We start from the raw sequence: 17,337 nt of genomic DNA on the forward strand, positions 1-17,337 counted from the left end.
CACGAGGTACTGCACTGAATATAGTCACAAAATGGCCTTTCATGTCCTAAGATATATCTAGTAGATTACCTTACAATTTTTTTCTTTTTTAAGGCACTTCACTTAAATTAACTCTGGATCTACTTATTTTTCTGCTTTAACCCAAATGTCTTCTTAAGAAAGTTTTTGACCTAAATTATAAACTAATTAAAATGACTTTAATCAACTCTAATGATGAAGTTTAATCACCAATAACAGATTTCTATACTCCATTTGTAGTAGGAGAAATTTTTTTTACATTTATTGAATTAATGAATAATCAAAACCAAACTAAATGTCTTTTTACACATATATGGTGTTTTTTTCTGTGAAAAACTCTAGAACAGTGGTTCTCAACCTTCCTAATGCCACGATGTATTTTTATTGTTAAAAAGGAGTTGTGACCCACAGGTTGAGAACCTGCTCTAGAACAGTAACCAAAATAAGTTTACAAATATTGACATCAAAATATCTCCAAGTTATACTGAGTAAATACAGCAAGAAAGAAAAGAGTAAACAACATTTTAGTAAAAGCAAATTGAGCAGTATTGCATCATGTGAGCATGTATGTATGTAAAGATGAAGAAATATCCTAGTACATAAAACGGCTGATAGTAATCCCCTCTGGGGAGAATTATTCAAATTTTATTTCAATAACGTATTCTCCATTACTTGTGAGGAAAAAAGATCCAACATGAAATTTAGAGGGAAACAAAAGACTTTGACATAAAACTCTCAATTTGCTTTAAATGCTTAAGCTTCTATAGGCATAGAGTCAAAGAATAGTTTTTAAAATAATTATAAATCACATCAATTTTATTGTATATCACTGATACTTGTCATGATTTCTATTATTAATTAAATGTACTCAAATCTATTTATTTAAGAAAAGAAAAAAGTCATTACAGCATTTTTTGAGATTTATATCATTACTTTTCTTTTTTTTTTTTTTGCAGTTTTTGGCCAGGGCTGGGTTTGAAACCGCCACCTCTGGCATATGGGACCAGCGCTCTCACAGGCGCCACCCTCATTACTTTTTTTTGAGATTTATATTACTTAATTTTTTCCTATAAGATAGAAGGAGCATGCAGATACAAAAATTATAATCTAGCAATTAATTCTATACTATTTCATATTCAAGCTTCTTCTTCCTATGCTGATATTATATTGTCAAATATTCTAAAAGTTTCCCACATGCTGACAATGTCAACCATTACTTTGTAATCAAGTATACTTTCAATGAACATTTATTGGCCTATGGACAGGAACTCTAAACCAAAATAAGACTACACTACAAATCTATATAATTTGTATATGTTTACACATCCATGTGTGCAAAATTTTTTACTAAAGTTATCCAGGGTTTAAAATAATAAACAAAAGACTCTCAAACTTCTACCTTATATTCATCCACAATAATGCTGAGGGCTTCGTGACCAGCTTTTCTCATGTCTTCCAATTCTTGTTTATGTTTTTCCTGAAAGAAAAAGGAAACTAAAACCATTATTTGTTCTTCTGTTTTCTTTTCAAAACAATAAAATCATTCACTTTTGCTTCTATGAATGATTTGAGTGATTGAAACCAATCCCAAAGCTGAAAACAAACCAAAAAAAGTATCTTTTTTTTTTTTTAAGTTCTCATTAAAACACTGGGAAACGCTGAGGCAATGAGGAATTAAAGGAGACAGTAACTGAGACAGGAAAAACCATACTAAGAGGTAAAATGACACAGGAAGTCAAGGGCACTTTCCACATAAAGACATTTCCACTAGAATGTTCACTGCAGTTCAATTCACAATCACTAGAATCCACCCAAGGGCCCATGAACACATGAATGAATTCATGAACTGTGAAATATGTATGCCATGGAATACCATTTAAAAAGATGGAGACTGTGAATCTTATATTTACCTGGATGGAGTTGAAGAACAATCTTCTTAGTAAAGTATCACAAAGTGGAAAAGCAAGTAGCAATGTACTCAATACTAATATGAGTGCAATAGATAACTACACATCCACATGAGAAAAAAACATAATTAAATTCAAATGGGGGGAGGGAAGAGGAGAGAAAGAAATGGGAAAGGAGGGAAGGGGACTGATAATGTGCACAATGGAAAAGATACAGCATAACCCCAGGGGTAAAGGACTCAACTATAACTTGAACTTTACCTAACAAATGCAAACAATGTAACATAATCATTTACACCCTCATATTAATCTGAACTTTTTTTAAAAAGACCAAAGAAAAAATAATTTCAGCACAACAAAATAAACAATTAATAAAATGAAAGTCAACCTAAAGAATAGGAGAAAATATTTTCAAACTATGCGTCTGATAAGTTAATAGGCAAAATATATAAAGAACTCATCCAACTCTATAGCAAAAGAACAAATAATAACCTGATTTAAAAATAGGCAAAAGGGTGAATAGACATTTCTCCAGAGAATATACACAATAGGACAACAGGTATATGTAAAGATGCTCAGTATCACTAATCATTAAGGAAATGCAAATCAAAACCACAGTGAGATATCGCTTCACACCTATTAGGAGGGCTATTATCAAAAAGACAGGAGGAGATATGCAGAGTTAGGGACAACGCAGGTATACTATGGATGGAATATATATTGGTACACCCTTTATGGAAAAATATGTGAAGATTTCTCCAAAAATTAAAAATAGAACTACTAAATCATTCAATAATCCTCCTTTGGGGTATACAACTAAAGGAAACAAAATCAGTGTCTCAAAGACATATCTGCACTCTCATGTTCATTGCAGCATAATTCACCATAGCCAAGATACAAAAGCAACCTAAGTATCCAATGAATGGATTAAAAAATGTTGTGTGTACATGTGTATATATTTAACATGTGGGCATATATAATATTTATATATGTAAATAAACAGATTACACACATACATTGTAATGTTATTCAGCCATAAGAAAAGACTACCCTGCCATTTGCAGCAACATGGATAAAACAATATGCTAAATAAAATGAGCCAGATAGAGAAAGACAAATTGTATGATCCCACTTATATGTGGAATCTAAAGAAGTTGAACTCTTGCCTGGTGTTGTGGTGGACACCTGTAGTTCTAGCTACTTCAGAGGCTGAGGCAAGAGGATCACATTAGTCCAAGAATTCAAGGTTGCTGTGAGCTATGATGCCATAGCACTCTACCCAAGGCGACAGAGTGAGAATGTCTCAAAAAGATAGATAGACAGATAGACTTAGATAGACAGATAGATAGACAGATAGATAAAAGGTGAACTCATGGTAACAAGAGAGTAGGATGGTGGTTGGTGCGGGTTGAAGAGTACAGGAAAGGGGGAGAAGTTCGCCAAAGGGTAGAAACTATGGCTTGTAAGATAAATAAGTTCTGAGGAAATAATGTTCAGCATGGTGAGTACAGTTAATACTATACTGTATACATGAAATCTGCTAAGAAAGTAGATCATCAATAGAGACAGACAGACAGATAGACAGAGATAGATGATAGATAGATAGATAGATAGATAGATAGATAGATAGATAGATAGATAGATGGATAGGTAGCATAGATGAGTAGGATGGTGGTTGGTGGGGTTTGAAGAGTACAGGAAAGGGGGAGAGGTTTGCCAAAGGGTAGAAACTACAGGTTGTAAGATAAATAAGTTCTTAGGAAATAATGTTCAGCGTGGTGAATATAGTTAATACTATATTGTATACTTGCAATCTGCTAAGAAAGTAGATCATAAATGTTCTCATTACATATACAAAATAGTTAACGTTTTTAAGTGTGATGTAATCACTGTGTTAACTAACTGGATTGTGGCAATTATTTCACAATTGATATGTACTACATATATCAAAGCATCACATAGTATACCTTAAACACATACACTTTATTTGTCAATTACATCTCAATAAAGCTGAGTAGGAAAGAGTTTGCAATATATATAATTTTCTTGACTTTATATATTAGGTTAATTATATCTCAAATTTGGTCACTTTTAAGAGCAAAGGGGTTACTAATAAAAATTACACTAGGATAATAGGTATAAATACACACTACCTTAAGCAAATAAAGTCAAGTCACTATATTTAGAGATTATAGATTATTTTAGAAATGATCTTTTGACATCACTTTCCTTAGATTGACTAGAATATGTCTCATAATTGCCTCTTTGGATTTATTTTTCCAAGTACACATGTGTCCTTACAATATAAAGTCTCCTGGCCTTCTTTCATCCCTTTAGAGTTTGTTGAATTATATTTTTTATGTATGTTCTGTTTCACTTTGCTTTTTTTCTTCAGGGACTTCATTTACACATGTATTAGTTCAGTCTCGCCTCTCTTCTATAATTACCTCTTTCTTTCAAATCTTTGCTGCATCTGTGTAATAGTTTTTTTCTTTTTTTTTTACCCTTTATTTTTTCTACAGTATTCACTCTTATTATTTCAAGCTTAGTCCTCATTGCTGAGGTTGTTTTTTAAATTTTATTTCTCATTTGTTTTTGTATTTTATTAGCTATCTCCTTATTTACCTATTTTCTTTCCTCATTTCTCAGCTATTCTACCTTGCTTTATGCCATTTTTCATATGCTTCTATTTCTACACAGAATTCTATCACAATCCTTTACACATGTTCCAGTTTACTTTTAGGAAGAGGTTCCTGAATAAGCAGTGAGATGGGCCTGAAAATTTTTCATAGCTTCACCATTCTAGGACTCCACCTTCTGTCTTTATTACAAAGTTCTTCAATTTTTTTTCAGGGTAACCACTTTTCCTTTTTATTCTGATATCTGCCTTCTCTGAACAACTCCCCTGCCAGTAGCTGAACATTGTCTTTCCTTCAGTGTCATAGGCTACTCTGTTCTATTTCTATTAATTATGTATCTCAGTACTTAAAGAATGGTACAAAGGAGGGTATTTCCAAGAGAACTGAGGACTCTGCCAGTTTCAGCTATTATCCTCAGATCTGTCTTCTAAGCCTATCACTTTGACTGTGAACTATTCCTTTTTGGGAGCAGTGTGTGGGCCCTTACGTTCTCAAAGGCCATAGTAAGTCCTCTTCATAATCTCCTCCACTGATGCCAATAGAGATGTGATAAACATGTACTTCTTGCTGCTATCAGTGGTTCAGTACTACCAGCTTGTGCACTAGAATTTATATAAACAACTGCCATCTATTTTTCCATTTAAGATGACACATATGGAGTTTTCCTTTAGCTGAGTTACTATAATTTTTAAAGAAATCTCTAAATTTAGATTCAAAAAGCTGCTATCATTATAAAGCCAAATCTACCCCCTTCCTTTTTGAAATATTTTATTTGGGTTCTTACTTGGTTATCTTTCTACTATATTCCTTTCAACCTGTCCTGTTGGCTCCTCTTCATTGCGCTGACTTGTAAAAGAAGAATTTCCCTGGAGATCAGAACTCTTCTTGCAACTTTTTCAACCTCTTATTAATCACGAATTATCTTAAATACTATCTGTATATAACTCTTCAGTTAACACTGCCAACCTTACCATGGCTGATCACCAAATTTACTTATTTAATTGCTTATTAACATATTTATATAGATATTTAAAAGCAATCTCCAAGTTAAAATATCTAATGTTAAAATCTTGATTTTCTACTACCAATCTTGCAAGTTGCTCAGACAAAAAAAAAATATATTGAAATCATCTTTAATTTCTCTCCTTTCTTTCCCCTTACAATCCATATGCAATCTTTCACAATATTTCATTGGGTCAACCTTCATTTTTATTTCTTTGACAAACTCTTAAATAACATGACTGCGTTCCAGGCACCGTTCTAAACCCTTTACAAACATTCATTCATTTACTTAAATTTATTATACTGATTATGTGGTCCAAAATTTGGAGACTTGTCAACATTTCTACTTCTACTTCTCTAGTAAACAACACAATCCTTTCTCACCAAGACTACTGCAATATCCTTGCAAGATTCTACCCTTTCTCTAATAAAGCAGACAGAACAATCCTTTTAAAACTTAAGGGCAATCATGAAAAGTATAAGAAGTAATCTCTAAGATGGCAAGAATAACACAGCACCTAAAATAAGTCCCTAGCACAGTAGGTGGTCAACAAATACATGTTGAATAAGGAAACATCACATATGTGCCCCAAATTCCCACATGGCTTCCATTATTTCTGCAAATAAAATCTCAAATCCTTCCCATGGTCTAAACACTATACTACTCTACACCTAATTCCCTCCATCTTCTGTCATTGGTTTTCCCCCAACCTACTCTAAAGTTATTTCACTTGCTATTTGCTGTGATTCATGCTACTTCCTCTAGATAATGCCTGCTCACTTCCTCTGGATCATGCTCAGAAAGCATCTTACCAGAGAGATCTTTCCGCACCATCCTTCTATAAATATTACATACCCATCATTATCCACTAATAATGTTTATTTTACATCACAGTACCTATCACTACCACATGTTTTACATTTATTATTCATTGACTGTGACCCCCACCCTATTAGGAGAGATAATGATAGTACATTCTAATACTGTGATACATAGGAAAGTGAAGATACAAAGATACCAGAAAGATTTCAAAATTGACAGAAACTTCAATTTCAGAAGATAAAGTTTTGCTTGATATTGAATGCATGTATCTTGAATGGTGCCTCTTATAGAATGTCAAATCAATGAATAAGAACTGAATAAAGAAGAAATAGAATGGACAGAATTTGAAGGCCAAATCTATTTGAGAAACAAACAGTGTTTCCTACTTTATCAAGGAGACATTAAACTATTGAGGATCAAGAAAAAAATGTAAAAAATGTTACATTGAAAAGGGAGGGTACTTTACATTCACATAGATATTTTATTGGAATAAAGAATTTTTTATTGGAATGAGAATACGATCAACATTCTTTTTAATACAAGATAAGCATATGAATTAAACATTTTGGGGCACAGTTTTAGATTAACTTATTTCTAAGATAACTTTACAACTTTCTTAATGCTGTACTATTGACACAGTATGCTACAATTACATCAATTAACCATCCTTTGCTTACTTTGAAGTTACTGGTGCCATTCACACAACCCCCATATTATAATATAGCAGTCTGTTCAGTTACCAAAAGAAAAACATGGAAATAACCAAATAGTCACACATAGAATGAAAATTTGATTTTATGAATATAGAGACAAAACTTTACAATCTATATTCAAAGAGGCCAAAACCAAATTTAAACATAATGATAGCTTTCTTTCAAAATGTCAAACTTTAAAGAATCACTACAAAGGAGACTCAGGAAAATGTTCTCGCTTTAAATAAAACTACAGAATTTTTTTTTTAAAGACTTCAAAGGAAAACTATTCCAATTTATTCATTTTACATATATAGACACTGAAATTTAGAGAGGTCAAGAAATTTGTTCAAGGTCACTGAGTTCAGTAGAACAGGACAAAGCCTAAAGCAAATCTCCCAATAGTCATCCCCATGTTTATTTGAAAATATCCTGTCAAAAACTGAACTATTTAAATGTTCTTCCTAACCCCTCATCAACAGGTTTATTTCTGTATAAAACACTATAATAGGAAAATTCATATATCATATGTCATACTAATTTGTAACAGTTGACAAAACAATCATTCATCAGTTTATTACTGCCAACCAGAAATTTTAGTCTGACAAATTTGATGAAAGGTACTTTTCAAAAATTAGCAGAAGTACATTCCAAACAATCCTCCACTACCCTTTACAACTCTAATCCCAATTCCTTGCTGCCCAAATGATTAGATATAGTTAATTAAGTCTCATAACCTCAATATCCCTGGACATGACTAATTATATTAAAAAAAATTTGTTGAGGGGTGGCGCCTGTGGCTCAAGGAGTAGGGCGCTAGTCCCATATGCCAGAGGTGGCGGGTTCAAACCCAGCCCCGGCCAAAAACCACAAAAAAAAAAAAAAAAAAAATTGTTGAATAATTACAGATATAAACAGAAACCAAACAACCAACAAATATAGCTGCTCTCTAGAAAAATGAGAAATCAGCAAAAAACTTTTCACATAACCATCATGGGTATATTGATGACAACACTCGATTCAAATATGTGAATTACGAATTTCTATAAAAACCCCGAGCTATGGCACTAATAAACATTTTTCACATTCTATTTTTGTTAGCTATTGTCAAGCCAAGTAGAACCCATACTAATCACCCATGCATAGCAACAGGATCTTCTGCCAAATAAGATATTTAAAAGCCAACATGAAATTGATGTGTTTGGAATGAATTATTGTGCTTTAGGAAAAAAAAAAATCCAAAAAGCAATCAAACATTATTCTACCTAAGAAAGCTACTGCTTCACATTCTCCAAATGCTTTGGTCAAGAACCAGACTATAATTAGCCTACCTTAACATAATTAGCAAATATCATCTGAATGAGAAAGATTTTCCAATTTCCTCAGCACCTCTTTCTCTGAAGCCACAGATCACATCCCTTCCACAACAACTAATCAACTACATTGGAGAAGGCAGGCATAAACACCTACAGATATTCCAAAAGGAAATTTGTGGGACGAAAACTCAAAATAAGGATAGTAGGAAAACATTCAACCAGTACACTAAAACATCCTAAGAAATAGTATAAAATTCTCCCCTACCAAAATTTGAAGAGTCCAACACAACAAAGTGGCTTAAAGTAAATGTCACAGTAGTATAAAGATTAGATTATCCCATATATAAATATGTGTGTGTGTATTTTTATGGGTGTATCATTGATGTGTAAATATGTATGTGTATGTTTATATATACATGTATATATACTTACTGTCAAAATGGAAGAAAAACACCAAAGCAACACTTTTTCTCATTGACCAGACAACTTAACAGCTTCAGTAAGTCTGGTTGGTTTCTTAAAGGAGACATAATTCTTGCAACAAAATTTGGTTTTACCAACATGACAGACCATTGTAAATATTTCTCATTGAACAAACGTTTAATCACTACATCTCCCCTCTATATTATTTCTCAGTCTTTCTATATAGGAGGTAAGACATGGCAACACATGACAGAACACATTAAAATCTTACCCAGTCAGTCTCACAGACTAATTCCATTATTTTAGTCAAATACAAATGGAAGAAAAACATAACACAAGCATGTGAGAATCACCCTAATGCTATAAAGTAATATTACAAATGGAAATAAAGAATTTTTGAAATAGTTATCTGTTCTATGTACTGAAATAGATACCCTTAAAAATGCTGTCCCTTCTGCTTATGATATCCAAATTTCAAAAAATGAATTTTAATCTTTGGTCCTAATCCTATTAATAGCTGCCTTAACACACTGTATTATTTTCATCAGCATGCAGAATCCAAAACCAACAGCTCTGCTGAATCCTTTTAGTCAAAGGATAAAGAAGCAAACTGCTCCTGAAATTTTCCTAAGATACAATGATGAAGGTATGCAGAGAACCCTAAAATTTGTACATACCAGCACAGAATTAATTTTTCTTTATGCTAATTTACAAAACCCAGACATGACAATCTCATATCCACATCTAATCTAAAACTTTCAGGAAAATAATTAATAGTTAATAAATGAAGAATGAATAAACAGGTAACACGTAATCCATCTCTATGAAGATAAAAACAACTACTCAAGTGAAATTCATCAGGGAAGATGACATGTTTATAACAGTGCCTTGTTTGTTGCCACTGTCATTTCTCCATTAGTACAACACCTCATCAACCAACCACACTCTGTTAAAGAATGCAGGCCAGGTGGGAGACAAGACGGCTAAGTGAAGCCAGCTTTCCACAGAGGCTCCCGTCCAGAAGGAGGGTTAAAGGACAGAAATTTAGCAAGTAACCTGGTGGATTAGAGCTGGACCAAGAGAGAAGGTTGAAGAACGCACATCAAACCTGCTGAGGTGAGCTGCCACCCCAAGGATACAAACAAAAGGTAAAAAATCCATCATCAAGTGGACAGGAGTCCCCCTCTCCCATGAGAACGGCTCGGAGTGCCCCACAAACAAACGAGTGGAGTTCAAAGGTCCTCCCACTACACTCCATGGGAGAGACCCTCTAAAAACTGGACCTACCTCCCCTACTAGGGTGCCACTGCGTTCTTCTGCCAGGCATAAAACTGTATAAAACTGTATATATTCTCTACCTACATTTCTGTAGTGCTCCCAGCACTCCCCTCCACTCTCACTCTGGGTTGGTAGGCCTATGCCCCATGAGTCCAGATTCTTGGGTGATTTCTTGAGGGGTGTGGACAGGGTCTGGACTGCAACTGGTCAGTGCTGATTCTGCAGCACGGGAGTGAGGAGAGGATGGTCGGCTGAGAGGGAACCACGCCAGAGTGGAAGTGCCCGGAGGCACAGAGCAGCAGCCATTTTATAGGGCTCACCCCTGGATATTCCGAAGTCACACTCTGTCTCTCTGGGCAACCAGAGGAGGTCAGGCATCTTCTCAGGTGATTACCACCGCGGAACAGATCTGGGACGGAAACACAGGCCCCGTGAGTAAAGGGTTTGCCTGAGGCGGTACCGGCCTGGGTGCAGCATGGGGACTAGAAAACGCACGCAGAGCCAGGACAGTCCCAGGGCAGGACTGACCCAAAGGACTGCTTTACTGAGCCTAAGACGCACACGGCCCTCAGGGAATCATCAGCCTACAGACAAAGGAAGGCAGGAGGCTAGAACTGACAGCTAACCGTGCTGTAAATACAAACCTACAGGAGCAAAGACAGGGCCTGAGGCGCAGGTTCTGGAAACTCAAAACAACTTGTCTACTGCAGGGGAATTTAGCAGGGACAGAAAAAATTCCCATGAAGTTGTTCTCTTCTGTCACTAACATCAATCAGTAACAACAATCAATTGGGGCTGGAACTTAGTGAACACCGCCCAGGCTCCATCAAGCGCCTGAGGGTATCAGGTCGCACCTCCCCCTGCTGGACAGAGGCAGAGAGCAGCAGCCTGGCTGAGCAGACATAGATTTCCTTGTGATTCAGGCAGGTGCAAACCCCTGGAGTATGTGGCATTGGAGGCAACTGGGTCACAGCCCTGAGTGGTTATCAGTGACTGGGTGTGACAGAGGTGCAAGGTGGAAAAGGAGGCATCAACCTTCCCAGACTAAATTTTTTGATGGGTGGGTCCTCCTGACTACATGGAGCACCAGAGCAAGTCGTATTTGAGTTGTCAGCAGACCTCTGCGATCTAGTTGCCAGGGACCTTTTAAACTCTCCCATCAGGGACAGGTGCTGACTGAGACAACTGATTAACCTTTTGAACTAAGCCAACAGCCAGAGGACTATCCAAGTGGTGCCCTGGGTGTGTGATTGTAGGAAGGTTTGATTTTCCTTTTCCCTGTGGGAGGCAAGGTGATTTAATTGCTAGTAATCTCCACAGCTGAGTCTTCAACCCAGAGTAACTGTTTCACTAGGGTCGAACAGAGACCAGCTAAAAATAAGACAGAGCCACTTAGCCCCACCACACCAAACAGGTCCCCAGTTTCTCAGGCTGTAGCATTGTGCAGGTCCTCAACAAACCTCCAGGGTAAAAGTCAAACGGTATAAAATATTCATGGGGCAGAATCAGCGAAAAAACTCCGGTAACATAAATAAACAGAATAGATCAACCCCCCGACCCTCCCAAGGAAAGATATGGCAGATGTAACTGAAGATTCCATTCATAAACAGCTGGCCGAGATGTCAGAAATAAAATTCAGAATTTGGAGTGCAAACAAGATCAAAAGAATGGATGAAAATTTGGAATTAGAAATTCGAGGAACAATAAAAAAGTCAGAATTAGAAATTCGAGGAGAAATACAAAAGTTGTCTCAAGAATTTAACGAATTTAAAGACAAAACCACCAAAGATTTTGACACACTGAAGCAAGAATTTGCAGCCCTCAAAGATATGAAAAATACAGTAGAAGCCCTCAGTAACAGAGTGGAGCAAGCAGAAGAAAGGATTTCTGACATTGAAGACAAAGCTTTTCAACGCTCCCAAATGCTCAAACAGGAAGAGAAATGGAGAGCAAAACTGGATCATTCTCTCAGAGAGCTCTGGGATAATATGAAGAAGGCTCTTATCCACCTCATTGGAATCCCTGAAAGTGATGAAGTAGCTTCGCAAGGCACAGAGGCCCTTCTCCATGAAATTATGAAAGAGAATTTTCCAGACATGCCAAGAGATTCTAAAATTCACATAGCAGTTTCAGAACCCCAGCACCACTCAACCCGAATAAGACATTACCCAGGCATATCACAATTAACGTCACTAAAGTTAATATGGAGAAAATTCTGAAAGCTGCCAGACGTAAGAAATCCATTACCTACAAAGGGAAGAATACTAGAATGAATGCAGATCTCTCTGCTGAAACTTTTCAAGCCAGAAGAGGGTGGTCATCGACTTTGAATCTCCTAAAACAAAATAACTTTCAACCCCGGATCCTGTATCCAGCTAAAAAGAGTTTCATTTATGATGGAGAAATTACATACTTTAATGACATTCATATATTGAAGAAATTTGCCATAACCAAACCAGCTCTTCAGGATGTTCTCAGACGTATTGTCCATAATGACCAGCCCAATCCTCTACCACAAAAGTAAACTCACTCAGAAACCTTTCATCAAACTCCAACTTCCACAGTGGTGAAAGGATTAAAAATGTCCACTGGACTTTTGAAAAACTCGATACCCAAAATTTTATCAATAGATCTTATCAAAAGACTTATCAATAATCTCCACTAATGCAAACGGCTCAAACTGTCCTAAAAGAGGCACAGGTTGGCTGACTGGATACCAAAACTCAGGCCAGCTATTTGCTGCATACAAGAATCACATCTTACCTTAAAAGATAAATATAGACTCAGGGTGAAAGGATGGTCGTCCATATTTCAGGCAAATGGTAATCAGAAAAAAGCAGGTGTTGCAATTCTATTTGCAGACACAATACGGTTTAAACCATTAAAGGTAAGGAAGGATAAGAATGGTCACTTCATATTTGTTAAGGGTAATACTCAATATGGTGAGAATTCAATTATTAATATTTATGCACCCAACCAGAATGTGCCTCAATTTATAAGAGACACTCTAATAGACATGAGCAACTTGATTTCCTTCACCTCCATAATAGTTGGAGATTTTAACACTCCTTTGGCAGTGTTGGATAGATCCTCCAATAAGAAGCTGAGCAAAGAAATTTTAGATTTAAACCTAATCATCCAATATTTAGATTTAGCAGACATCTACAGAACATTTCATCCCAACAACTGAATACACATACTTCTTATCAGCCCACAAAACATACTCCAAAATTGATTACATCTTAGCTCACAAGACTAACCTCAGTAAATTTAAAGGAATAGAAATTGTTGCTTGCATCTTCTCGGACCACCATGAATAAAAGTTGAACTCAGTAACAACTGGAATCTGCATACTCATAAAAAACATGGAAGTTAGATAACCTTATGCTGAATGATAGCTGGGTCAGAGATGAGATTAAGAAGGAAACTGACAAATTTTTGGAACAAAACAACAATAAAGACATGAATTATCAAAACCTCTGGGATACTACAAAGACAGTCCTAAGAGAGAAATTTATAGCACTGCAACCTTCAAGAGAACGGAAAGAGAGAAAGTTAACAACTTAATGGGATATCTCAAGCAAATGGAAAAGGAAGAACATTCCAACCCCAAACCCAGTAGAAGAAAAGAAATAACCAAAATTAGAGCAGAATGAAATGAAATTGAAAACAAAAGAATTATACAACAGATCAATAAATCAAATAGTTGGTTTTTTGAAAAGGTGAATAAAATAGATAAACCTTTGGCTAACCTAACCAGGAAAAAAAAAGAGTAAAATCTCTAATCTCATCAATCAGAAACAACTAAGACAACATAACAACAGAATCCTCAGAAATTCAAAAAATTCTTAATGAATATAATAAGAAAATTTATTCTCAGAAATATGAAAATCTGAAGGCAATTGACCAATACATCAAAGCACATCACCTTCCAAGACTTAGCCAGAATCAAGTGGAAATGTTGAACCGGCCAATATCAAGTTCTGAAATACCATCAAACATACCAAATTTCCCTAACAAGAAAAGCCCAGGACCAGATGGCTTTATGTCAGAATTCTACCAAAACTTTAAAGAGGAACTAGTACCTATATTACTCAACCTGTTACAAAATGTAGAAAAAGAAGGAAGACTACCCAACATGTTCTATGAAGCATATGTCACCCTGATCCCCAAAACCAGGAATAGACCCAACAAGAAAAGAAAATTATAGACCAATATCACTAATGAATATAGATGCAAAAATATTCAACAAGATCCTAACACACAGAATCCAGCAACACATCAAACAAATTATATATCAGGACCAAGTCGGTTTTATTCCAGGGTCTCAAGGCTGGTTCAATATACATAAATCTATAAGTATAATTCAGCACATAAACAAATTAAAAGACAAAGACCATATGATTCTCTCAATCGATGCAGAAAAAGCTTTTGATAATATCCACCATCCCTTCATGATCAGAACACTTAAGAAAATTGGTATAGAAGGGACATTTCTTAAACTGATAGAGGCCATCTACAGCAAACCCACAGCCAGTATCGTATTGAATGGAGTTAAATTGAAATGATTTCCACTCAAATCAGGAACCAGACAACGCTGTCCATTGCCTCCACTGATCTTTAACATTGTAATGGAAGTTTTAGCCATGGCAATTGGGGAAGAAAAGGCGATCAAGGGTATCCATATAGGGTTAGAAGAGATCAAACTTTCGCTCTTCACAGATGATATGATTGTATATCTGGAAAACACCAGGGATTCTACTATAAAACTCTTAGAAATGATCAAGGAATACAGCAGCGTCTCAGGTTACAAAATCAACATTCATATATCGGTAGCCTTTATATATACCAACAACAGTCAAGCTGAAAAACAGTTAAGGACTCTATTCCATTCACAGTAGTGCCAAAGAAGATGAAATAGTTGGGAGTTTATCTAACAAAAGATGTGAAAGATCTCTATAAAGAAAACTATGAAACTCTAAGAAAAGAAATAGCTGAAAATGTCAACAAATGGAAAAACATACCATGCTCATGGCTGGAAAGAATCAACATTGTTAAAATGTCCATACTATCCAAAGCATTATGCAATTTTAATCCAATCCCTATTAAAGCTCCACTGTCATATTTTAAAGATCTTGAAAAAACAATACTTCGTTTTATATGAAATCAGAAAAAAACCTCGAATAACCAAAGACATTACTCAGCAATAAAAACACAGCAGGAGGAATCATGCTACCAGAACAGACTATACTATAAATTGACAGTGATCAAAACAGCATGGTACTGGCACAAAAACAGGTAGATGTATGGAACAGAATAGAGGACAAAGAGATTAACCCAGATACTTATTGTTATTTGATCTTTGACGAGCCAATTAAAAACACTCAGTGGGGAAAAGATTCCCTTATTTAACAAATGGTGCTGGATGAACTGGTTGGCAACCTGTAGAAGACTGAAACTGGACTCACATCTTTCACCATGAACTAAGATAGATTCTCACTGGATTAAAGATTTGAACTTAAGACATGAAACTATAAAAATACTAGAAGAGAGTGCAAGGAAAACCCTTGAAGAAATCGGTCTGGGCGAGTATTTTATGAGGAGGACCCCCTCGGGCAATTGAAGCAGCTTCAAAAATACACTACTGGGACCTGATCAAACTAAAAAGCTTCTGCACAGCCAAGAACACAGTAAGTAAAGCAAGCAAACAGCTGTAAGAAGGGGAGAAGATATTTGTAGGTTATATCTCCGACAAAGGTTTAATAACCAGAATCCACAGAGACCTCAAACATATAAGCAAGAAAAGAACAAGTGACCCCATCGCAGGCTGGGCAAGGGACTTGAAGAGAAACTTCTCTGAAGAAGACAGGCGCATGCCCTACAGACATATGAAAAAATGCTCATCATCTTTAATCATCAGAGAAATGCAAATCAAAACTACTTTGAGATATCATCTAACTCCAGTAAGATTAGCCCATATCACAAAATCCCAAGACCAGAGATGTTGGCGCGGATGTGGAGAAAAGGGAACACTTCTACACTGCTGGTGGGAATGCAAATTAATACATTCCTTTTGGAAAGATGTTTGGAGAACACTTAGAGATCTAAAAATAGATCTGCTATTTAATCCTATAATACCTCTACTAGGTATATACCCAGAAGACCAAAAATCATATTATAACAAAGATATTTGTACCAGAATGTTTATTGCATCCCAATTCATAATTGCTAAGTCATGGAAAAAGCCCAAGTGCTCATCGATCCACGAATGGACTAATAAATTATGGTATATGTACACCATGGAATATTATGCAGCCTTAAAGAAAGATGGAAACTTTACCTCTTTCATGTTTACATGGATGGAGCTGGAACATATTCTTCTTAGTTAAAGTATCTCAAGAATGGAAGAAAAAGTATCCAATGTACTCAGCCCTACTATGAAACTAATTTATAGCTTTCATATAAAAGCTATAACCCAGTTATAACCTAAGAATATGGGGAAGCGGGAGAGGGAGGGGAGGGAGGGGGGAGGATGAGCGGAGGGAACGTGATTGGTGGGATTACACCTGCGGTGCATCTTACAAGGGTACATGTGAAACTTAATAAATGTAGAATATAAATGTCTTAACACAATAACTAAGAAATGCCAGGAAGGCTATGTTAACCAGTGCTATGAAAATGTGTCAAACAGTCCATAAAACCAGTGCATGGTGCCCCATGATTGCATTAATGTACACAGCTATGATTTAATACAAAAAAAAAAAAAAAAAGAAGAATGAAGGCCAAACTCTGCACTGTCCGAGAAATGTAGCCTTTTGCTATACCTTGGCTAAGATTTTGGCTAATTCTGTATTGGATTAGCTCCATTCCTACTTTACTTCAATGTCACCTTATTAATTGCTCCAATAGGAAATAAAAAAATTCCACTCTGTACCAGATTCAAAAGATTATTACTTGTCTTTAATTTAAGATCATCAAAGGCAAAGTGCTTTGAGCAACTCAAACCAAGTGAGAAGAAAAAAAAAGAAAGAAAGAAAAGAAATGGGAGGGAGATGAGGAGGAAGAAAAAAAGAAAGAAAAAAGTAAATAAAGAGAAAGAGAGAAGGGGAAAGAGAAGAAAAAAGCAAGAGAAAAGAGGAAGGAAGGAAGAACAAAGTTTGAAATCCTGAGAACAGATGTGTCTGTATCTGAACAATTATAATAAATTCTCCCTAATTATGTGGTTCTAGGTGCTAGTAT

The 17,337-nt window shown here is 35.8% G+C and overlaps 1 protein-coding gene across 4 annotated transcripts in view; it reads right to left on the reverse strand.

Moving 5' to 3' along the window:
• The window catches only part of CCDC91 (coiled-coil domain containing 91), a 355,649-nt gene that overhangs the window by 173,856 nt on the left and 164,456 nt on the right, over nt 1-17,337 (reverse strand). For all 4 annotated transcript variants that reach the window (XM_053556723.1, XM_053556721.1, XM_053556724.1 and 1 more), the window contains one exon: nt 1,418-1,495. In XM_053556723.1, coding sequence (XP_053412698.1) covers nt 1,418-1,495 — 78 coding nt within the window. The remainder of the gene's footprint in view (nt 1-1,417; nt 1,496-17,337) is intronic.

This window comes from Nycticebus coucang, chromosome 12 (assembly GCF_027406575.1).
Source record: "Nycticebus coucang isolate mNycCou1 chromosome 12, mNycCou1.pri, whole genome shotgun sequence".
NCBI classification, from domain to species: Eukaryota; Metazoa; Chordata; class Mammalia; order Primates; family Lorisidae; genus Nycticebus; species Nycticebus coucang.